The sequence below is a fragment of the Chelon labrosus genome (genome assembly GCF_963514085.1).
Source record: "Chelon labrosus genome assembly, chromosome: 21".
In the NCBI taxonomy this organism is placed as follows: domain Eukaryota; kingdom Metazoa; phylum Chordata; class Actinopteri; order Mugiliformes; family Mugilidae; genus Chelon; species Chelon labrosus.
In genome coordinates this window covers 13,198,267-13,223,320 of record NC_140354.1, presented here as the reverse complement: position 1 = coordinate 13,223,320, position 25,054 = coordinate 13,198,267, and the positions used below count along the sequence as shown (strand labels likewise).

At 43.6% G+C, this 25,054-nt stretch overlaps 1 protein-coding gene across 1 annotated transcript; it reads left to right on the top strand.

The window, feature by feature from the left end:
• The first annotated feature begins 15,542 nt into the window (after positions 1-15,542).
• Positions 15,543-23,533, top strand: hoxb3a (homeobox B3a). Its single transcript, XM_084571465.1, has 2 exons — positions 15,543-16,165; positions 20,135-23,533. The coding sequence occupies exons 1-2, from the start codon at positions 15,586-15,588 to the stop codon at positions 21,001-21,003; spliced, it is 1,449 nt and encodes a 482-aa protein (XP_084427591.1). The 5' UTR covers positions 15,543-15,585; the 3' UTR covers positions 21,004-23,533.
• The last annotated feature ends 1,521 nt before the right edge of the window (positions 23,534-25,054 follow it).

Sequence of the window (25,054 nt, the reverse complement as noted above, 5' to 3'; positions counted from 1 at the left end):
AGACTGCATCCAGGGAGGAAAATCAGAGCGCCAGGAGGAGATCCAGCAGGAAAGACACGCCGAGACAGAGCAGGTAAGGTCTGTCGGAATGCTTCTCGCTGAGTGTGCCGGTGTGTGTTCCCGAGGCGTCCCCATCCCACGCGCACCGCCGCTCGACATGTCATTAATTATCTGTTGTGTGACCGTGGTCTCTCTCAAACTCGCAGAGGAATCCGCGGGGTGTGCCCGCGTGCGAGCTCTATTGCTAGCCAAAAAAACTTTTTTTTTTTTTTTTTTTCTTGTGTCCGTCTGTGAAAGAAGCTGAAGACAGATGCTTTAGAATAGGTAAAAGACAAGAGGCGAAAAAGGGGCGCCAATGCCACGCTCTCCGTTTCTTCCTCTCCACTCATTTAGGAAAAGGAAAAAAAAAAAAAAAAAAAAAGTTTACCTGCAGCATTAAGAGCCGTTTGGACAGAGAGGTGTTGTGGTATGTGTGTGTGCGCATGACAGAGAGAGAATGAGTCGCAGTGAATAGGACCTGACGGCTAGGTGTAAAGAAAGAAGATGCATGTTAGCCACGCCGTGATTTATGATAGTGTGAAAAGATTGCTTACTCAAGAAGCCGCCCCCCTCTCTTTCTTGCTCTTTCTCCTATCCACAAATTGTCATGTCCTTCCCTGCCCCCCAAACGCACAGCAAATGGACAAATGGCCATACAAAAACATGATTTTTTTTCCCCCCTCTAGCCAGACTTAAACTAAAACAGGCAGGGCGGTTACGAGTAAATGTATAATTACAAGTGCAACTAATCAAGAATTATTACAAACCGAAGTTCATTCTATAATGATCCTAATCCGCCCTTATTCTGACTAATGTGCTTCGTGTCACCTTGCTGTAGGTCCATCTAATGGGAGCACTGACGAATAGGAAAGCGCAGTAAGAAAAATAAGAACACAATCAAATATGCGTGGGCTGGAGTGAGGAATTTGTGTCCAGAATATATGTGAATTTATTCTTCGAGTCCTTTATTGTGAAAGAACAAGATGTAATCGTTAGACTCAATTGTTTAGTTTTCATATTGTTTATGTACTTTGGATATGATCCCACACACCATGGACTACATAGTGTGATAGCTGTGAGTGTAACGTAATGAAAAAGGCAAACTAGTTTGACATTTCCGACGTTATTAAAGCTAAATATCATAAAGGCCATATAGCTGTAAGAAAAGCTTTAAATGAGATTTCTCTGGCAATCCATGAGGAAGAAAGACTATTAATGTCTGTTGTTGTTTGTTGTTATACGTGTGACATTAGAGCCAGTGTAGATCTCTAAGTGGGAAGAAATGACTCAAGAAAAACCTGAGGTTATGAATCCTGGATGGATGAGGCCTTTACAGAAATGAAGTGACGTTTGTGCCAATCATGACAGAGTGACTTAAAGTTGATGTTGAACGAGGAAGTGAAGAAAGCGGATAAACGTGGGCTGATCTACACTTTATAGGCTTGGCTTTAACTTTGTTTAGCAGTGTGACCCATATAATTTCTTTCTAAACCACATGCCTTCCCAAAATACATCATAATATGCAAGGCCATGTAAATCACAGACCTGATGACTGATGGGTTTTCTCACATATGAATCTGTATCTCAAAAAAAATACAGAGCACCTTTGTACAGATGAGAGGTCTCACCAAGTGTATGTTACCAAAAAGACTTCCTCTAGGTGCAACCCAGCACCATTTGGACTTTTGATTTTGATCAAAGCTTAAATAGGTAGGTTAAGAATATCCGCTACTTCCGTTCCCAACTTGGGGATTAGGTCCAAAGAGTTAAAGATAGATTTTTCATCAAGTTCAGCTAATTTTACAACAGTTGGCAGCTGAAAATTGCTCAAACTGAACTATCTGAGAGGACGATATCGCCGATCAGCAGTCATGACCAGACCCAAAGCATGCGCTTTGGATGTCGCAAGAAGACATTCCTTCATTTCAGCGGGGGCCACAAGCCAAAAAAAGGTTGGGAACAACTGTCCGATATATGTACCGTATGCCGTCTCCGATAACTGTCGGACAGCTTCGCCGGGAGCTCGCCTGACCTTGGCGGTTTTGCGCTCACTTCCGGATCTAGAGACGTTAAAGTCATAAAAGAAGAACCACAGCAACTCCGGCACGGCCGTGATGTAATTGATTTTTTCATACATCACTGACAAAACATGGGCAAAATACCAATCAGAATAAAATAGCAGGGGCGAGCTCGTCTAACACTGTCGCAGTGTATAAAGGCTGACAGGTCTGGCTGGGATCCATACAGCCACTTTCTCCTGCTGTAACAGGCCCCGTGTGCTGTTGGGCAAAGTGGCCTGATTATATTACAATCAACTTCTTTTTCCGATCCATGTGTCATAAGAGGAGCATGTTGTTAGGAAATGGATACCGGCCTGTTGTAGTGGCACAGGTTGTTCAACACTCAGCGTAATGAGGCCTCAAAGCTATATAATAGCAACTTAGGAAATCCATTTTTAAGTCACTGCCAAACCACAAATTACTACAGACACATATCACTGAGTGCTCTCGTCCCTGGATGGGCCGATACTCTAATTCAGGAAATGTTCTTCTTTGACCAACGGGCAGCCACAGTGGCCGCATGTACAGAAATCCAACTGGTCCCTTTGGCCAGAAACACAATGACAAAAAAAAACAAAAAAAACAAGAAAGCCAAAGCCGACAACCATGCATCCTGCTCTAATCCCTATGAATACACCAGCGCTAGTGGGAGTCTACATGTGGCTATACTTTATTCAGCGTGGATAAATAAACTGCAAAAGCGAATTAAACACTGATGCGGCGAGGCTTTGAAACTTCTTCCTCAAACCATCTGACGCCAATATTGCGGGCATTCTATTCAGGATCCCACCCAGACCGGTCGGCCTATAAAAATCTTCCACCAGTCATGAGATACTGTGTATTTAACTGGAGGGCCTGGTGTATTATTTATTCATAGCAGCATTTTATAGAGTGGCATAATATAGACCGAGCACGCCAGACATCCCATTTGGGGCTGGTTAAGATTTCACAAACTTCTTGAATCATTTATTTTAAGCAATCACAATAAACTTCAAATTTACACAAACAAAACCGAAAACCTTTGGCTTTCTGAGTCAGCTCTGGCATGTGTTTCTTGACTGGATGTTGTACAAGCGTACTTCCAGGTCTATTTGTGCCTACTGCCAACCAGTCTGAGCACAAACACACACACACGCACGCAAGCAAGCAATCATCCATCCCGGTTCATCCCATGCCTGACAGACTTGTGAGCTTGGCACTTTTCATGGCCCGGGAGCAGAAAAGGGCAATTTGACCCCGACACCACACATCTCCGCGTAAACCCCCATACCCTCTCCTCCTCTCTCTCTCCCTCTCTCTCTCTCTCTTTCTCCCCTGGTGTCAGGACCCTCTTTGAGCTTGAGGTTAAATATTAGCATCTCTGATAAAGATTAACTCTCTGTCAAAGGAAGCGCTGATTGCGCGAGTTTCCGACTCAGGACTGTTGGTGACTCGGGGGCAAACTCTTCGTGAAGACGGGCGACCCTGCCTGCAGCAATAGAGGAGGGCTATACTGGGACAAAATGTCGGCTAAAAGGGCGAGATAAGGGCTAATGATAACACGCAGCGATATCGCAATTTGATCAAATTTTGAAGAAGTGATTAAGGTAATAAAGAAAAGAGGTCCTGGACACGTTTCATTAAAAATAATTTAAACTTTAAAGCACGTTTTATTAAAAATCCAGTCGCACTTTAAAGACTAAATATGAAGTCCAAGCCGAATCGGGAGCAAATTTCAGCACAAGCCCGCGGCCCGATCGGGGGTTAAAATAGGTCTTTTGTCTACAGGATGAGCGTAATGCCTCAGTTATGTGTGCTACAGCCAGAAGCACCAGACAGTAACTAGAAGATTTGTTCACATTTCACAAGGCTCAATGAAAAGCACACATTCAAGGGCTTGCATATCAAAATGATGCAATTTCTTTTAATGCGCCACGGCTCACACCCCGGCGCGCAAAACATGCAAAAGCTTTTAGGCATGGCTGAGAAATGGCCCTCTTTGCAAACGTGGCTCCACACACCCACGGAAGGTTATGTAATTTGGCGGCTCAGAGTGTTTCTCCCGACTGCATATTAGTTTCTGATAGAATGAAAAAAAAACAATTTAATGAGATGAATTGCTGCTTTGTTGGTGTATTTGAAAACACAGTTGTTCCGCAGGTTGTTACAGAAGCCGTTTGAATAAAGATTGATCACTTCGCTGCGAGAATATGGGAAACAGCAAGTTCCCCACAAACGGAAAGCCCTTCCCTCTTCTGAGATCAGCTCTTTAATTAAACGGGCTGGGAGCACACTGAACACGTAAGGTGCCTCTCTCGCCAGTTCCGCTCTTTAGCGCATATCTAACCTCTGGAAAAAAACGGTGTTGAAACGTGCGTGTCATCCACCAGGACTGAGAGGGGGGAAGGAGGAGATGAAATGCGTTGCAGGGCTAGGTTTGTCGTCGCTTGCCCATTTGCCGGGGCTGCGGTGCCGGCGATGCTGCGGCTGCACGGCCGTTCGAGCTCATTACACTCAGAGGAACTCTTCAAACAGACTTGATGGAAACGGCTTTTTAGATGAAAAGAGTGTGGACGCTGACTGATTTTTGGGGGAGGCCGAAGGTGATGGCAGTTGGCGCTCTGGTGGGCCCGTAAGGTCAAAATGACTAGAATTAATCCAAAAGGTGAAGCAGCGCCAGGTATTGTATGTTTTTAGGATTAAAATCTAATCGTATGTGAATAAAGTGCAGTTATGTTTGAAGGTTTTGCAAGTCTACATAAATTCCCCACAAACGGCAAAAGGTCCCACTTCAAGTGCGATGCCAGACGACAGATGCGCAAATATTTGTGTCTAAGGCAAAAAGAATCACAGGTTTTATGCGAGTCTTTTAGTTACTGGGGACAAACCAAAACAGGCAGTTCAGCATCTGGGAATAGTAGCGTGATTTATCTCCCAAACTCTAACCAAAGGAGAAAAAAAAAAAAAAAAATAGAAGTGGCCAGAAGCCCACTGACGTTGCAGCAGATGACATCAAATGCAGAAACTGGATACGTATGTGGGGGAAGTGCTCAACCAGATAGGTTGTTTGAGGCCAGGGCATTTTGAAGTTATTATTACTCCGCTTTTTTTTTTTTTTTTTTTTGAAAAGTTCTTGAGATTTTTAGCTTAGAAGTTTATGTTTAGGGCGAACACTGCTACTGCTAAGTTTGGAAAGACTTTTCTTTCACGCTGGATCCGACAGGCGTACGGCAGCATTTGCACGCGAGAGCCCACTAAGCTAACAATCAAATTAGGTGGTCTCCATTTGAACATGCGTCTGCACTCACCTGACAGCACTGAATGGGAACCATTTAAGCTCTGGTGGCCGGGGCGCATAAATATCGCAACGCCGTCAAGTGGAAATTGCAGAAACAACCCCGAGTGCATGCATATTTGCAATGCTACAGTAATAAAATCCACTTAGTGAAATTAACATGTCGGAGCGCTCGTGTGTGGATTCAGTGTCTCAGCCCACACTGCTGCGACTGTTGCGAGTTTCGGGGCTGCGCTTTAAGATTTAGCTGTCTGGTTTGTACAAAGAATCCAACTGGTTGAATATAGTAAAGGCGTTAATGATTAATGGTTAAAATTTACACCAAAAGTCTGCTGTCGGTTGATCATTAAGGAACTAAGCAACTCCGGGTCAAAGGTCACTTCTGGAAAGCTGTGTGCCAATATGTCACCGAGTGCTTCACTGAGAGCTTTCAGTTGTCGTGTTAATATCACAAAGTAAAGCACCGGTGCCAACACTGCAAAGCCTGGACTTGTGCAGTTGAGGTGTATTTCTTCCTCATATCTAAGGTCATAAAAACAAAAGGACAAAGAAACCCCCCCCGAGATCAAGTAAGCCTGAAAACATCTGCTTACTGCTATGCAACCCTGCGATAAACACGGACTCTAAAATGTTGTGAGAAAAGGGTGCGCGTGTGTGTGTGTGTGGGCCGTGGCAGGCTGGTGACGGCACCACCAGACCAGGCAGAGATAAGGAGCAGAGAGCAGAGATAAAGTTTGTCCGGATCACGAGACTTTCGAGGTGAAGCCGCCGCGGCAGCGGGAGGCGGCGACATCAATCTGTCCATCCAGCTACTTAACTGCGTTAAAGCCCTCCACCAAAAAGCCCCATCAACCTTGAAAAACACCCGAGCAAGAGAAGCAGCATTAGCCGCGAGACGCAGTGATGTATCAGGAGCCCAGATGCTATTCTGAAGCTTCTTCCCTTCCTGCGAGGAACGCGTTTTAAAGCATTAACATAAGTTATCTGCGCCATTATTAGGATCCTTTCAACTCTAAATTGCTTCATATTTCAGCAGACAAGTAAACAAAGAAGAAAACTGCAAAGCAACCACAGAATTAAAAAGAAACCGACTGTTTATCCCGCCCCCCACCCACCCACCCAAAGAAATTGCCGTAGTCAGTTTCAGATCCATCCATTCATCTTCACCCAGTCTAAACCTGCTGTTCACCACTTAATATAAATTCTGTTAGATCATGCACCTCCGCTGCTCCTATGATCTCCCAGGCTTGCGTTACATCTGTTTCTGCTGCTCCTCCATCCTTCCTTTCCAACTTTCACTTCATTCAGCCTGAGAAAAATCACTGATCCACATTGTTCTATCTGGATTCCATCTGAAATCCCCCCCTCTCTCTCTCCTCCAGCCTCCTCTTCCACTCAAAATTTGGCTCATCAGCTGTTCTGGGGGCTCTGGAGGCGGCCTCCTTCTCTTTGTCTCGGCCTATAGGCTAGCTGGCTAAGCTAGTCGGCCCCTGCATCACTTTCTGGACAACTTTAGACTAGTCCACTCCTGCTCCGTGGCTGCAAATTTACGACTAACCCGCGGGGCTTGAGGGGGGGAAAACGCAGGGAGGAAACCCCGACTGCTGGTGCTGCGATGGGGATGGACGGCAGCCAGCGCTGTGCGTGAGTGCATGGATGGAAACAATAAATAACTTTATAGTAGTAGTAGTAGTAATGGTAGTAGTGGTGGTGGTGGTGGTGGTGGTGGTGCAGGCTGGTACGGGGAGGTCGGGGGATCCTTTGCTTTTGATTTATGTGTTTGGGGGAAGCTGTCAGGAGCAGAAACAGAAGCAGAGCGGCCCAGAGATTTTATTCCAGCACTTTAATAATAACAGGCTCTATGCAACAACACGGACAGCGCTTTTCATCCTGCGGTCGCGGACGCCATTATACAATTATACAACTCTTTGCACAGTGTTTACGGCCGCATGCAGCAGTGGATGGATATATCTTTCTTGTCTGGGACGCGCTCTCTTGCTCTGGCGGCAGCAACACTGAACGTTATCCGGGATGAGTGCTTTCTGTCTGAACGATGCTGAAGTTATTTATGGGCTCCGTGGATGGAGCAGCTGGCCGTCTTATGGGGGCTTTTCCTTGCTTCTCTTTTCATTTCCGTTTACGGATTTATGACCATTATGGAAGCTATTATAATTATTATAAACAACTCCAGAATATTGAGGAATATGAGTTGATTTTTTGTATTTTTTATTTTTTTAGGTTTTCACACGATATTATTTTATGATAAAGTCCATTAAAATGACTCCGAACCAGGATTTAGACGCAGCCCAGGCATGTTTGATTGCCTTTATTTCTTATTTTATCTTTTATTTATTTGTGTAGGTTTTCGTGATAATAGTCACACAAACCTCGGCGTATAATTACGGCGCCAGTAAAAGGCTTGATTATTATTTTGATTAATTATTTCTATTTGTATTTTGTGAAAACTCATATAACATATATATATATATTTATATAAACTAGAATTTGCGATATCTAATTTAATTTGCGCGCATTTGTGCGTCACAGCGCGCATAAATAACTAATTTCCAGAAACTGCTTCAAACAAATTGTGGACATTTTTCCAGACATTTTTCTATCCATCTATTCCATTTAGAAAGTGAGGGAAACTCAGTAAATATAATAGGATGTGTAATATGATAACCAGAATCAATAACATCTGAGATCACTCCCACCCAGGCTTCATCCTTCCCTCTGGCTTTTTTTTTTTTTTTCTTTTTTCTTTTTTCCTTTTTGCCTTTATTCCGGGAATAATTTAATAGTCTCGGCTACCTGTCAGTGGTTGCTCCTGTCCCAAAATCGTTCGATTAAACTACAAGAGGTCTGTGCTCTGTATCGGATTTTACCGAGACCTTTTGATTGCTTATCTCTCCTCTTTCTTTCCTGTCTTTTTTTTTTCCTCCCCTCCCCTCTGTCTCCCCATCTCTCTCTCTCTCTCTCTCCCTCTCCCTTTTCCCGTTTATCCTACAGTTCTTAGGAGCTTTCTGGAAGCCGTTTTCCTCCATTAAAACATCGGGAAAAAAGAGGAAATCTTTTCGGTGAGTCTAAATATTTGACTTTATTCCTCCTGATGCATAAAAGGGGACGTTAAGCCTGTGTATTGAGATTAATCGACTAATCTACAGGCTGTGGAGCATGTCGAGATATATATATATATATATATATTTCAGTCCAGACTGTGAAGTATTTAAAAATATATACACTGCCAACTTAAAATAAATATTTTAAATAAATTATATAATAAAATAACAACTTTTTTTTAGTCCAGAATGCGCATTATTACCATGAATACCCTTATTACCATTATTAGTTTTATTTCGATATTAATATACAAACTGTGCACGAAAGTGTCGGTGAGTTTATAGTAGAAAATCGACGGAAGTTAGTGCAGAGGTGGAGCTGGATGCATGCATGTGTGAGTGATGTAATATAATGTAATGACAAGTACTAATGTAATATAATCCAGAGGCGTAAAGGGCAGCGTGATGGCCGCGGGTTACAGTCGAAGCAGGAAACGTGGAGGGTCAGTTCATCATCTGATAGACAGTTATTAAAACAACATTTTGTAACTGAAGTAATGACACTAATGTCAACGCAGGCAATGATATTACGAGCTACATAATAAAGCTGTGAAGGTAGCGCTGCCATCCGTGGCAATAAAATAAATCGCAGTTGTAGGATTCAGACCACCAATAGAAACATTATTCATTTGTGAAGAACATTTATTAGCGTTTACAAGAAGAAGAAGAAAGAAAAAAAAACTGTGCGTAAAATGTGATTTTAAAACGCACATTCAAAGGAAATTCCTTAGTGGCATCCTCAGTGGCTAACATGTCTGAAGTCCCAGAGGGGGGAAAAAAAGAAAAAAAAAAAAAATAGAAGAGGATTTCCATAGGTCTGCAAGGCACCGAGTTTCAGTTGTGAAACCCAATACCCGTGACTCAGTCCCAAACACCAATGTCGAAGCGCGTCTGCAATCCGTGGAAAATAAAGAATCACTGCCATCCTTTACAAGCACCGGCGTGCTTTTACAAGTCAATACATACATGTAATCCACACTGCTTATTTCTCCACATGCACGTCTCTTCCCACACTGTTGGGGAGTGTGTAGGGGGTGGAAGAGAGAAGAAGAAGAAAAAAAAGTCCGAGGCATAAAAGAAAAAGCTGATTAGTGGTTTTGTTAATGAGGTTTTTCAGCAGCAGATCCTTCAGTCCGTGCAAAGGCTGATTTGAAAAGTTGCAGACGGACACATTTCAGACTCCCACCTTCCACCTACACGGAGCTCATCCTCTCATTTCAGCAGCCCACAGCGAATGCTATCTGTTTTAAAGTTGGGCTGTTTATACACACACACTCTCACACACACACACACACACAAACACGCACAGACAAGCTGCTGGGTGCGAGAGAACTCATAAATCTTACGTAGCCATAAACGACAGGGGTAGCGTCCTGAATACTAAAAATAGAGGGAAGAGGGAGAGCGAGCTATAGTAAGAGAAGGAGAGAGAGAGAGAGAGAGAGAGAGAGAGGGTGTGTGTGTGTGTGTGGTGGTAGGATATGAAAACATTGTAAGACACCTTCATATTTTCATTTCCATGTTGGTCTCACCTCTCTGTCTCTTTCCTCCTGGGGTTTCTTGTTACTTTTTCCTTTTTTTACTGGCTACTTCACCCCTTTCTACAAATGTTGTTGCACTTCGTTCATGTCTTCCTCCCATGTGTGTTAAAGTCAAAACAGAGGGAAGAACATAGGCTCTCTTGTTATGTTTTCTTTAAAAAAAAAAAAAAAAAAAAATGGAAGTGGAGGGTTTTAAAGGGCTTAATTCCTCCCTTACATTCAGAGCTGCTTCTTCTCGGTTTGTTATAGTGTTACCATTATCTGCATATTTTACACCAGTGTCCCATGTGCAATTCATTTACTTTCTTTCTGTGCACAGCAGGAAATGATTTCCTAGAAATTCAGTAGGCTACTGATCCTAAAAATAACCTTATTAGCATTTTCGGAGACAGCCTAAGTTAAAATAGCCTGTTTTGTTTTACTCAAACTTTTTAAATGTAATTTATAAGTTTGTAATGTTCTTCTAATACAACTTATTGTTTATTTGTTGGTCTAATTTTATATCTTGCATTAGTTACGTGTTAGATTTTTTAGGCCTACAAGGAACTGTCCCGCAGTTTGATGTTTTTAAGCTTTGACTTGCATGAGCCGAGCTATGGAAGGATAGACTGATATACAGAGAAACACTGCACACAAGGACTGCTAACTATGAGAGTTAAACTCCATTATGGCTAATAATAATAATAATCCTAACTTTTAACCATTGGTAGGGCATCTCTGTGCTGCTGGCCCCTCCACTTATTCTACCCTATAGTTATAGTTGATATTAAGAGGTAGCATATCTGCGTTGTTTTGTAGCCCAGCATATGGTCCAGTATTCGAAATAAGTGATTTTGAGAAGAGTTTAACAAGGGAGAAATGTAACGTTAAAATATGGACAAATGTGCTTTTTTTTTTTTTGCATTGACCGAACTCAGTCAGTTGTAGGCTCCGGGATATGTCAACACAACTACAATAGGAAATAAAATACTTTATTCAAGAGTTGGTGACACGTGGAAAAGTAGCGCGTAGACTAGTCCTGGTGCTGGAGCCAACATGACTGCATGCAGCCTGTGTTTTACTTCCAGTCAGTGAAATTAGCATAATTTGTGAGTGACGCTGAGCTCTTTGATGAGGGAATCAGCGCGTCCGCGAGCCAAAGCCCGTTATTTAGTGCGTTACAGCCGCGTGAGCGTGGCTGATCCCCGCACGTGTTGTCAACACTGTAATGATAATACCTGTGCTACTACTACAACTACTACTACTACCACCAGCACCACTATTATTATTATTATTAAGCCATTACTGCCGCTAGCTGTGGGATAAGTCAACTATAGCTTCCCAGAGACCGAAGCGAGACGGGAGCACAGACCCAAGACAGTGAGGAAGACGCTGCGGGAAGAGAGACAGGAGACCTGGGGAGACCGAGGGGGAGAAGAAATAGGAGGGAAATAGAAAACGACGGATAACCACCCCAAAATGTGATGGGGTGATATTTTTGTGGCGGACTGGTTCCCGCGAGGTTGCTGACTGACTGAGTGGCTTGTTGGTTGGCTGGCAGGCTGCGTGAGCAAGAGAGGCTAAAAAAGAAAGAAATTGGAGGCCATTGTTATCAGCCAGCAGCGGTGCAGGCAGCGCTGGTGCTGGGGCGGAGGGTGGAGGGCGTGTGGGGGGGGGGTGGGGGGGGGGGGCGCGAGCAGGCAGCAGGCAGGGCTCCCGGTAAGCTCGTTTAGCTGGTGCGCTAGCTAGCCTGCCTGTAGCCTATACCGAGTCCGTCTGTTAATTTTGTCAGCCCTATAGTGAGCCCCCCCGGCGATGCCCTGAATCCCACTAGATCTCTCATCCGCCAGCCGTTCATGCCACAAGGTGTCCGGTTCGCGCAGCCCTGTCTGCCGCTGCCGCGGCTCCGGGAGGTGTTGTTGTGGTGGTGGTCGCGAGCAGCCCTGCTAGTCTCGAGAAAGCACCGGAGGAGCAGCTGGTTTGCGGAGAGAAGGAGGGAAGAGGAGGCGAGCAAAACGGAGGAGAAAGCGAGCGGATTCGTTGTTTATTTAATTATTTTAGCCTATTATTGTTATTGATTACCAAGTGAACCTGCGTGAGGACATAAGCTGTACGATGCGGTGCTGCTGGGTCCGTGCCGGACTGGACCGGGACCACCGGTGCTAAGGAAGGTAAGGAACATCACCGGCAGGCAAGCAGGCCACTAATGCACGAGCTCAAACAACAAACCAGAAATAGGCTACATAGTGTGTTTGTCCGCTGTGCAGTTTGTGAACGGCGGAGTGGCTGGCTCAGTGATTTATGGCCCGTATGACTTCAATCCCGGTTCAAGAAGAGTTCACAATGCTTTAAGCTGCCGTAGCTACCCGCCTCAAGCAGCCCCCCTTCCTCTTTCGGTCGTCCATCTCTGTCCATTTTTTTCTGTTTTTTCCCCTCATTTCTTCCCCTATTCTGTCCATGCCTCATCCTCACTTACAGCTATTTATTTACAAAGCAATGGTCGACCATTTTTCTGCTAAGGGATGCTCCACTTTCTCCCTTTCGTTTTTCCCCCTTCCCTTCACATTTTAAAATCTTGCCGATATCCCACATTTATTTTAATTCTCACTAAAATGTTCAGTGAGTTTAATTTTAATTACACACACACACACAGGCTTCACTGTTTGAGTGATTCCATCTTAAACTGTGGCACTGGACAATAGCCTATAGCTTTGATCAGGTCAGTCCTTTATTGTTACTGCATGGTCTCGGATCCACATAATTGGCCCCCCTCTTTCTCTCTCTCTCTCTCGCTCTCTCTCTCTCTCTGTCTGTCTGTTAATGGGATAAGGAATACGTGGATTGTCCAAGTTAATGCATTCCCTCTCTGTCTCCCTGCATGCATCTTCATGGCAGGCGCCATTTGTAATTTTATATCCCAGGATAAAACACAGACACTGGACACCAAGGCCGACCTCTCCCGCTCTCTCTCTCTCTCTCTCTTTCTCTCTCTCTCTCTCTCTCCCCGTTGTTTTTGTTTGGGTGTCTGTTTCTCTGTCAGCAAAAGTGGATTATTCAGGAAGGCGTCTAGCAAAGTTGGTGATTGTATTAAGCTGTAGCCCTAGCCCTACATGCCAGGGGCAGAGACATTACGTGTCCCGTTTAATGGCGAAACAGCGATATGATTTAATAACATATTCCTCCTACACTCACTGCCACGGCCTCCCTCTCCCTCTCTCTCCTTGGGACTATTCCTCAGAGTAAATAATTAGGATTCCAGCTTGTCTGCTGGAAAGATAAATGGCTGACATGTGTGACGTGTTAAGAGCTGGAGGAAGGCTGGACTCCTGAGAGAAAAAATATGGTGGTACATTTTAAAAAGGTTAAAAAGGGAATTATATTAGTACAATTTTACTTGATTATGACAGCGCTCCGGAACGAAAGAGGGATTTAGCCTATTTATCGTTCGCTGTTGTGTTGTTGTGCGGCTTTGTAAATAGCCCCATATATTTTATGGCTTCCGTTATTATCAGCATGTTGGTATCATGAGTAGGCAATCTCATGCTCCGTTTACTAGCTGTTTATTTTTATTTTATTTTATTAAGGAAAAAGTCACACTGAGGCCCATTATTCCCCTTACGGTTTTTTGTTGTTGTTGATTTTTTTTTTTAATACTCTAAATGTGACAAATGTGAACGAATAAGAAATATTATGCAGCCAAACCTACACATTAACTTTTTCCTTTATGACTGTTGTTAAGGAAGCTCTTTGTAGCTTAGGCCTTATGACATTACATTATCTTCGCACGCGCTCTAGCAAATTATTTCGAAATACATAAATAAATACGCAGTTGTCCAAAAGACAAACGCAAAAGTAGCTTCCGTTTTATGACACGATAAATTAGAAAAATATACACATATGTTTGGTAATACAAATACAAATTAGACGTCATGGCTACGTGCTAGCCTCTAAGGAAGGTGTTGTCGCGGATATGAAGCCATGAAATAAATTAGTAGCCTAACATGGCTAAGCTGGCGAGTAATAGTTAGCTGCAGCTAGCGCTGGCGTAGCCCAGTTTGGACCCTGTATCTGAGAAACCACTTCTATCCTATCCGTTAAACATTTTATCTCCAGAGAAGGAATGAATACCAGGTGCTCTCTCGCGCCTGACAAGCCGGCCTCTCGCGGACACAGGCCCACCCGAGCGCGGCTCACCCCTGCTTTTTTTTTTTTTTTTTTTTTCTCCTTTTCCCTGAAGGGGCCATGATAGAGCACTCTGCCCGCTCGACCCTAATGGATCAGTGACTCGTGAAGCTTCTTCCGAGATATCTATCTATCTATCTATCTATCTATTATTATTGGCGTCTTTTTGTCCCCAACTTTTTTACACATATTTATTTTTCATTATTTATTGGACCCACAGCGAGCAAATAATTACTCTTGGACCAAAATTAAAAAATATATACGTATAAAAATAAATAAAATAATAAAAAAAAATAGCAGTATTTGGAGATTTTCTATCACATTTAACACGTGGTGAAGCATACACTACAATTAATAGACTATATTGTTTTCCGTCGTTGCTACAAATCCTATTACCGCGCAGTTAATAGCATTACTCTCAAAAAAAAAAAAAATTGCCCCGACCTGCTACTAAAAATATTTCCCGTTATACCGAAAAAACAGGCCGTTATTCAGCAGCTTCCAGAGAGAGAGAGAGAGAGAGAGACTCCTGTGAGCGTGGATGAGGTGAGGTAACAGCCGAGCAGGCGGAATACAGTAAATCACACGTGGAAGGCAGGGGTTGACAGAAATAGGCTACCTACATCAGTCACAAAGGGAGAATATATATATATACAGGCCGGTCGCGATCACACCCATTCACTGCCGCCATCACACACAAAAAAAAAAAAAAATAAATGTCACGAGCTCAGACTGAACACACAGCAGACATGATGGGTTAAAGCTTTATTAAAAAACATTTACACTAATAAACATGAAATTAAGCTCTCAGATATGTAGAAACGTGAGAAACTTAGAGAAATTGTAAAACATTTCCATAAGAGATTTTAATTCGTTTTATTTTAAAATTCAGAAGCATTATCCTTAAATTAATTACTGAAAGAATAATTTGTACCAGTATAACACCCAAAAAGCTTCAACTGATCCAGTTATGATAACAAATTATGTTGGTAATAGTTATTATAATGATAATTAAGGTAGCATATCTGTGAAAATGTAACATTTTGAGTGCGTGTTTGCGTGTACACAGATTGCCCTCCTGGTGCCCCCTCCACTAGAGCATCTGCAGGCTGTGCACTGGGCTCAGAAGGGAGGAGGGGAGGGGGTAAGGGGGGGGGGGGGGGGGTGAGGAAAGAAAAGCAGTGGTTTCTATTCATGTCATGGCGCCTTTCATTGGAGGAAGATGGATTTATCTCTCTCATTTCTTTATTCTGTCTCTCCTAACCTTTTAGGTCAGATTGCAGGGGACTGTTGGAGAGGCACCGTCACGTGACCCCGGTACCAAATGGTCTTCCGGCAGTGGCTCTCAATAAGGACCGGAGCACAAGAAGACGCCGCCACTTCTCTCAGAAATGCAGAAGACAACATACTACGACAACTCATCAACGCTTTTTGGTGGCTACTCGTCCTACCAGGTGCAAGGAGTGGCAGCGGCAGCAGCCCCCAATGGCTTTGGGGGCTACGATGCCCCGGTCCCAGTGTCCCACCACCAGCCGGCCTTCCAGTCGGCTACCCATCTGGATGTGGATTCGTACCAGCGCTCTGCGTGCTCTTTACAGTCACTGGGCAGTAATGGCGGCCACCAACAGCAGCAGCTAGCCAAGACCAAGGAGCTGAATGGCAGCTGCATGCAGCCCAGCCTGCCGCCCGAACACCACCCTGGCTCCCAAGTATCCCCTCCACTGCCCCCCAACCCCAGCAACGGCAATACCGGGGCTCAGCAGCCGGGGGGCAGTGCTGGGGCCTGCTCAGTCTCTAAATCAGGCCCCAATAAGTCATCTAATTCTTCCTCCTCCACATCATCCTCCACATCGTCCTCGTCCTCACTGCCGCCCAACCCAGCCTTGGCCAAGCAGATCTTTCCCTGGATGAAAGAATCTCGGCAGGCGACCAAGCAGAAAAACGGTTCACCCAGCAACAACTCTGGCAACGGTGTGTTAGATTACACCTGTCTCTGTCTCTCTGTCTGTCTTTGCTTTGATTTCCCCCACACAGTACCATAGCAACAACACAATCTCTCTCTCTCTCTCTCTTTCTATCTATCTCTCAATACTCTTTCCCTCTGCTCCTTCTGCCCTCCATCCATTTTGTTCCTCCTTCATTTTCCTTCCTCATTAGCGTCTTTGTTCCGTTTATCCCGCCTTCTCCCTCCCATCAACACATCGCTCTTTCCTCACCTCTCTTATCAACATCCTCTCTCCTGGCCCAGATCCCAAGAGGATTTAAAAGGTTTCTAAGGCTATTATGGCAAAACAGGCTTCCACAGGCAGTGGTTCAGACAGGGAACTGACCAGTCAGGCTGGGTATCGTTCTGTCTGTAACTTGCGACTCAATTTTCTATTCAGATTAATCGCCCAGCTGTTTAGTTTTTTTTTTGTTCGGCTGCTTAGATTTTTTTATTTATTTTTTTAAATGTGGCTGGCATCAGATGGAGACGCGCGAAGCGGTCACAGTCTCGAACTAAACTGCGCGTGCAAAAAGAACAAGACATCACGAGCAGCGCGCTGTTGTGCAGAAGTGGACACGGAGGTCACTGAAGTTGGCGTTTACGGTTTCATTATTAACCTGATGTGCGGTTGGAGCCAGTGAATTAGCGAGCAGATGGTAATGAGAATGAGGAGGAAGAGACACATTTTTAATTATGGCTTTTTGTGGAGCAACTGCTACAGAGGCGCGCGTGTGTGGAGGCAGAGCCAAGCGTGGTTGGATGGCGAGATAAATGGTTTTTGAAACTTGCAAGAATTCCAAAATGGCTAGTCAGAAATGGAAAAAATATGATTTCGTGTGATTTTGAGCATAGCTGTAAATGGTAATTAATGCGGCTAAACTGAATTCACCAGAAATGTGAAGTAGTTACGTGAAGGAAGCTTTACATTTAGTTTGAGTCCTTTGATTGATTAAGCGCAACAGTAGAGAAACTTTCTAGTTCTAAGGTCAAAGATGATCTGAAAGCCTTCCAAAAATTTGGGGAGTGCTCAAGTAAATAAGCAAAAATGAGAAAATGTAAACATAAAACATGCACTTTGGATGAGTACGAATGAAATATGCACACTTGGACATGGCAAATTCAGGTCAGAAAGACTTAAAAAGCACTTTTTGACTTTTATTTCAAGAGTTTCACGTGCATTACTTTTATGTCGATGTGCAGAGTCAGGAATGAAATCTAGAACCAGTTGGTTAAACAGCCTAGTTCTATCCGAAGGAACAAAATACACCTACCAACACATCTAAAGGTTATAAATATAATTAATTCAATCTTATATTTAAACCGAATATATACGGAAATGTAGAAACAGCAATTTGTGATTTTAGAGTTGCACGCTTGAACTGATTATCTCTGATTCGTAGCGTTGTCATGGAGCTTTGCCATTGGTGAAGTTGCCCGATGCCTGGACAGGGGCCTGTATTGGATTCTGTTTTTGCCAGGAGCAGAAGTAGTAGGAAGGTGGAGGTGTTACACAGAAGTACTGGCTGGATGGATAAGCTGTTGTTGAGACATATTTTTATTATAATGTCATAAATAAATCCACAAATTTTCATTGTATGCAACTTGAAACTAACAAAAAAGGTGTTTAACGGAGAGATAGTTGAGACTTCATATTTTTAATGCTTTCTGTATTAAGCCACAGCCCTGTAGCAAACACATTTTCCTTCATTCATCCACTTTCTCCTCCCCACCCTCCGCCTCCTCCTCCTTTCTTTCCTCTCCAGCCCTCTGGAAATTACTTGCCTTATAAATGCTCTCCTTGCTCCCCTTCCTGGTCTGAATATCATCTGCATGTCTGATAAAGGGCAAAGAACACAGTCATCAACAAGACATATACACTATTGGTAGCTGTCAATGAGGAAAAAAAAAATAAATATATGTTGTGCCATGAGGGATATGAGTTTGACATGCATATTTAAAAACCTTTCTGTTGATTCGATTAAAGAGCTTAGAGGAGATTAGACGGTCAATTGATGAGAAGCAATCACTCAGAGAAAGTTGCTGCTCTGTGAGACAGATGACACACTAGTTGCTGGCCTCATAATTATGTCTCAGTCCACATAACTAAACACTAGAGTCAGCTGTTTATACTGTCGAGACAGAGATAGAATATCAAGAGATATGATCTCACTTCTTTTCGTTGAACTGTACTGCATCAGCTATTATTAGTATGAATACATTGGAAGTATGCACAAAGGCACATACCTGCATATTCACAACAGAAGTGCCTCCTGCTTACTTACTAAGATGGAAGCCGTGCTATAGTTTAGTGCTACCGTTTATCAATACCGAAATAAATATCAAACTGAAGCTGGCTAGGTACTTCACCAATAAATCAACAATCCTGTACGTTATTTACGTACATTTACATACTTAAGTACACTCACCAGACTAAAAAGGTTGAGAACGGACTGAGTTTGCAACAACCTATGATTTGTTTTTATATGTCTGACCAACCACTGGCTCTGTCGTGTCTCTGTCTGATCAGTTCATGATTTTCACCTACGAAACTGGTGTATATTTCCATTTATTTATTTTTTTTACGGTTTAATTTTCACTTGCCGTCTTTCACTTTTGTATTGGTCTCATTTGTTGCTGGGTTAGATTTTTGCTACGAAATGGTTGGGTTGAGAAAAAAATCGTGGCTTTGGATAAGAATACACCCTGTCCATAATAAGCCTCAACTGTCAGCTTGTTTACAGTCTGATTACTCTGACTGGTTGTCCGTTTTGACCAGTTTGACGTATTTTTAGCAGTCATCCGAGCTGGTGACATTTAGTTGTCATTACAGATTGGCAGGAGAGACCGAAATAAAACCCAAGTTTAGATGGGTTCTAAGAATATTCCTTCTCTTTCTTCTAATTTGGCAGCGTCGCTGAATATGTTGAGGAATAAGTGCCTTTTTAGAGGCTGTCTAAGGGAGTTATGAGTGCTTTTAAGGATTGTTTGTAATATTATTATTATTATTTAAATGTTTGACATTTGAAGTTTGCAATATTGTAAACACAGATAACAGATAAGGAGTTGGAATTTAGGTTGTTTCAGAATGGATGCAGGGTAACCACGAGTTGTGTTCGAGTTAACCGAGGCTTATATATTAGTGTATATGTGTCCTTCTGTGTCAGAACTATCATTTAGTCTCATTAATTCAAGACATGTCTTAAATCCGCCCGTTTCCACCACGGCTTTAGGGTTTTTAGGGATCGGGAAAAAAAGTTACTAATGAGCCAGTAGATAACAGGTTTCCATAGATGTCCAAGTCCCAACGTTCATAAGATTCGCCCAGCACCAACAGCAATGTGTTGCCGCTCAACCAAGTGAAGAAAATTATGTTTTCGAAACCCATCCTCATCAAGAGGAGGATGCGTTTCCATTTCTCTCACAAGTCAAAGTAACTATGACACAAATGTGATGAGAAGCTTGACTTCTTGGCGAGCTGATTCAAGCGCGTGGAGGTCAACCTCAGTTCCTGCTCAGTCGTTGTGCTGCAGCTGCTGTTGCTGTGGGGGATTTGTCTTTCCAGCCAAGATGCAATTTAGCTGCCCTCGGCCAGCACCGGGGCCTCCGACTCTTAATAACTGCCACTGTTATGAAGTGTTGACAACTAATATCAAGGGATAATTCAGGCGGCCTGCCCAGACCCCCCTCTGCTTTATTAAGAACCTGAATGTTTTCAATTTCCTCCAGCCAGCAGCTCGATTGTGTTATATTCTCTCTTCCTTTCTCACTCATTCAATTTCCAATTGATCATATTTTTACCTGTTTCTTAGTATATCCTTTTTTAATATCCAGTTTTCTTGCATTTCTGGACATTTCTCCTATTTTCACTCTCTTAATTTTATGGTTTCCTTGTATTTGATTGTCACCATATTTTTTCTTCCAAGTCAATTTTCAGTTTTTTCTTCTCTCCTCAGCATCAGGAGGAGCCGAGAGTGGTAGCAGCGGGGAGAAGAGTCCTACTGGAGGATCGTCAGCATCATCTAAGCGGGCTCGTACAGCGTACACAAGCGCCCAGCTGGTTGAGCTGGAGAAGGAGTTCCACTTCAACCGGTACTTGTGCCGACCCCGGCGAGTGGAGATGGCCAACCTGCTCAACCTTTCCGAACGCCAGATCAAGATCTGGTTTCAGAACCGACGCATGAAGTACAAGAAGGACCAGAAGTCCAAGGGCCTGAGCTCCAGCTCTGGAGGGCCCTCACCGACTGGCTCCCCGCCACTGTCCATGCAGTCTTCCGCCAGCTTCCTCAACTCAATGCACTCCATGGGAGGAGGCGGTGGAGGGGGTCCGGGGTACGACGCCGCATCCCCGCCATCCTTCGGCAAGCCCCCCCAAGGAGTGTCTTACTCCATGTCCACTGCCTATTCCAATGTCCCCATGAAGGGCTGCCCCCCTCAGCAGAAGTATGGCGGCCCAGACCAAGACTATGGTGATCCCCATCCCCACCACGGCCTAGTGCAGGCCAACAACGCCGGCTACGGAACTCCCACCAACATGCAGGCCAGTCCAGTCTATGTGGGGGGTGGCAGCTATGTGGAACCCATGCCTGGCTCGGGGCCCTCTATGTATGGCCTAAACCACCTCGGCCCCACGCCATCCCACCACCAAGCCATGGACTACAATGGCGCAGGGCCAATGTCGGCCGCCAACCAGCACCACGTGGGCGGAGGGGGACCCCAGGGTCCCTGCGACCCACCCACGCACCCAACGTACACCGAGCTGTCGGCGCACCACACCTCGACTCAGGGCAGAATCCAGGAAGCACCCAAGCTCACTCACCTGTAGCAGGTTTGGAACAAAATGACAACGTAGGAATATTGAAGACGACAAAGAACAAGTAACACGACACGACTCACTAACAGACTAACTAACGTGGGGACTACCGCTGCAATGGGACGGCAGAGGAGGCAAAACAAGACAGACAGGAAGCATCCAGTGGTTAGCTCTGTGCTTTACAGCCACAGAATGGAACAATCAGTGTTTGGTGTTGTTCGACCCCGCCCTGTTTTCACTGCCTTCATAAAAACCCCTAACAAATCAAATTAGGCCAAGAGCTTTCACTGCTACCTTGAAATAGCAGCTAATTTAATTTTCAAAAGGAAGAGTTTGTGACTATAGTATCAAGTAGCAGAGATGGACCCTAACCATTCATGTTACAGAATAAGTCGATAAAAGGCACATCTGTCAAGAGCAGAAGTAGAGAAATCAATAGCAGTTGCCAAAAATGTTCCACTGATGTTTTAAGCCCCAACTAAACTCACTCTCTGCCAATGAAACCATTCATCCTCATATAGGAAAAGAGGAACCAAATTGTCAAACCACTTACCAGAGCATTACTAGAACTTTTAACTATCTCTTGAACTTCCACATTCAATACTGCTCAATCTTTACATGTCAGACGCTTGCGTTCCATTTAAAGAAACTTGAGATTTTGCAGACATTTAACCCTGTAATTACAATTTTACACACCGGGTGCAGCTCTAGGTCCCGGGACAGGGCAGTAAATGTCAAGAAGCCCTGGCACTGGTGCAGAGACGTACAGTATTTGCAGTCGGATGGTTGAACAAGATCAATGGTTAGCGCCGGTGTTCAGTCGTTACTCATTAGACTGATAATGTGCTGCACAGTTAATCTGTATGTCACGCTACTGTATTCAAATGAAGTAGATGTCAAAATGAGAACTGCTGGTTATTGATTCAGATCAGATTGGAATCAACAAAAAGTAAATAGCTGATGAAAGAAAACTGTTCATGCTGTATACAAGTCGCTCAGCTAAGTAACTGCAGCATTATTGCGTAATAATTAAACACTATGCTACATTGATCGCATTAGTGGACTTCTCCAAAGAGTTTTTGTGTGGGCGTAGCAAAGTGCAGCAGTAGTTCTGCTAACCGCTGCTGTAAAAAACCCTATAATGACTGTTAGAACTAGTACATGGTTTAAAGTTGTACTTCGGTCATAAAACTCCCCCCAAGACACAAATATTCAAACAGCTCTTCCTCCTGGTAAATGGAGTAGTTGAAATTTTAATGGGCAGTTAACAAGGTGGTTAGATTTGTGACCCCGACATCTCTCCCCCTCCAAGCAACACATGTTGCTGTCAGCCAAGCTGAGCTATGCTGAGGGCTTTGCCGCTCCATCAGCGAGACAGGGAGTACAAAATCATAGCAGGCATCACTCATCTTCAGCCGTTCTTCCTGTATTACAAAGCACATAAAAACCACTGGATGGTGCTCCCCTCGCTGTCTCTTTTTGCCCCCCGCCCCTCGCCGTGCCCATCTCTGTCCATCCCGACCGAATCACTACTAACCCGTCGCCTCCCGTCTGTGGCAGCAGCACATGGCTTCTGAAGGAGGTGAAATTTCCCACAATCCCCCACAGACTGCCCTCCCACACACGCATCCATCACCACACATACATCCCTCCCATCACTCTTAACAGGGTTTAAGAAGCTACAGTAGCTCAACGGCTAAACTAGCTCCCACAGACACACATCTGTGCTAAGCTACTTCAGCTAGTCACACCTTCACACACACGCACACACAGACAGCAACGTTAAGCTAGCTTCCTTTCGTTGACACTTCCACAGCCAGGGTATGCCAGCTGTTGACATCTTCAAACAAACACGAGAACATGGAAGAGAATTTTTTAATGTTCTTATTTTAGCACATCATCGACACAGGGTAAATAATAAGAGTGGAGAACACTATTTATTTATGTTTGAGTAAGGGATCGCCCTCCTCTCTTTTTCTTTCTCTATCACTTTGGAAGGGTTCACTTACATGAGTGGACGCCTATGCGTAAATGTCCACACTTTTCTATTTCTTTCGTTTTGTTCTCGCATATCTTGACTTTTAACGTGGATACAGGGTATATATTTGAACAAAAATGCATGTCCCAGAAATCTAAGCACATGTGTGCCGTGCATTTTTTAAAACAACCGGGTGAATTTCTTTGAACCGTCGGCGAGGGCACACCGGGACGACGCACGCTCAAGCCCTCACAGACTGTTTCACCCGGCGTCCAATGCTGAAAACAAGCCTCGCGTGGCCGCTCCTAAACCCACCGACGTTCAGGAAGTACACCCAACGTGTTGTTTTTAAAAATGCAGATTTTACACAAAACGCTTTCCACATCTGGGCATCATTGTTGCACTTAGAGTTTACATTTTGATGGTTAAAGGTAAAAAAATAAAAAAAATAATAATAATAAAATCTTATTTTGAAGACGGAAGGCCCTCCAATCAAAGCGTCTTTCGCCAATGTGTGTTCAAGTGAACATTCATATATAAATATTTATTTGTTATAGCCAGTTTAAAAAGACTTTCTGTTTTGTATTATTATTTATCCTTCATGTATTTATATTGAGAAAAAAATACTGTACTTTTTTAGTATTTACCTGTTATGAAAGAAAAAAAAAACAACATTGTGTTTCTTCTTGTCCATTGTATTGAAATACATTTTTTTTAGTTATTGTATTTTAGAAGAAAATAAGTAGTTTTTATGTTCCTATGATGACCCTTGTACATAAATGTCTTGGCTTGTACAAGGAAAAGGCAAGGATGGGGATTGGTGACCCATCCCTGCATAGTCGAAAAAAATTAGACAAACTATTAGCTGGAGAAAAAAAAAAAAAAAGAACAAGTCTTTTTGGAGAACTTCTTTCTTTGTCCTTTGTAGCGCCTTTTTCTTTCATTGTTGAGAGAGTTGTCTGTCAAAAAAAATTCTTTAATAAAATGTTATGTTATTCAGAGCTACCGTCAATTATTTTCTAAGAAGCCCAAGAGTGAAAACACTTGACTCACGGTGTGTTGGTAAATAACTAAGAAAGTGTAATTAGCCCAAAAAACCGCAAATTCCTGTCTGAAACAGCAGTCTGGAGAAAACCTGCCAGCTCCCATTGTGTTCATCGTCAAGGCAACGTACAAACAACACTCTGCGCCGCTGGGCTCCTCTTGGCTGCAGGTTGCGTCAGAAAACACAAAATATGCGACTTTGTGTTAAGCTGTGTTGACGCTTATTTACCGATTATCAGCTTTAAAAGTTAATGTTTAATATATGCGAACACTGCAAACTGCTAAAACCTTTTTAAACGAGCGACGACACAAAGCGCGCAAGGGTTGAGGCAACAAAAGGCTCCTTGTGAGCCCCAGATCAGGTGTTGGGGTGATTTCTTCCAAACCGCGTGTCTCTGGTTCTGAGATGACCTTACACCGATGCCGGTATTGAATATCTGGTCGACGGCCTGAGGCTAAAGCGCGGCGTCATTGTCTGAAAACTTGCTCGATTATTCAAGCCCGGGTCTGAGAGCCACGTGTAACACGCTAGAAATCAAAAACCTTTAACCTTCCAGATCAAGATTTGCTCAGCAACGCCACGAGCTAGACGGGAACAGAAGGAAAGAGAGACGTGAAACGTCCCTTGATCTGTTGTTTTTGTCTGACAAGTGCGAGAAAGCTCAGTTGTTTTAGCGTCTTGAGTTTCAATATCTGGCACTCCTCTCACTGTTGGGCTTCTGACAGATATATTCAGCAGATAACTGTCAAGCTTTACCCGCAAATGATAAAGGGAGCCAGTTTAGGAGATAGAAATGCAGGTCAGAATTAAAATTATGAGTTTATTCTAAGTGAATCAAGGAGCTAGTTCTATGAAACATATGGATTTTTATACATTCCACGCAGCTCTCCTTGTTGATTATGTTCAGAAAGACTCCGTGATGTGGCTAAAATCTAGTCAGAGGACACAGATTTAAGATGTTGTGACTAAACCACATCTGAAAAGCTCTTCCAGCAGATGGTTCCTCGTCTTATTGTCTCCGCTCAGAAACTCCTCGAGCG

Excerpts from the sequence above, each read along its gene's own strand:
- hoxb3a (XM_084571465.1), top strand. The coding sequence starts at position 15,586 with ATGCAGAAGACAACATACTACGACAACTCATCAACGCTTTTTGGTGGC. Across the intron at positions 16,166-20,134 it reads CAGCAACAACTCTGGCAACG|CATCAGGAGGAGCCGAGAGT; the intron begins GTGTGTTAGATT and ends TTCTCTCCTCAG.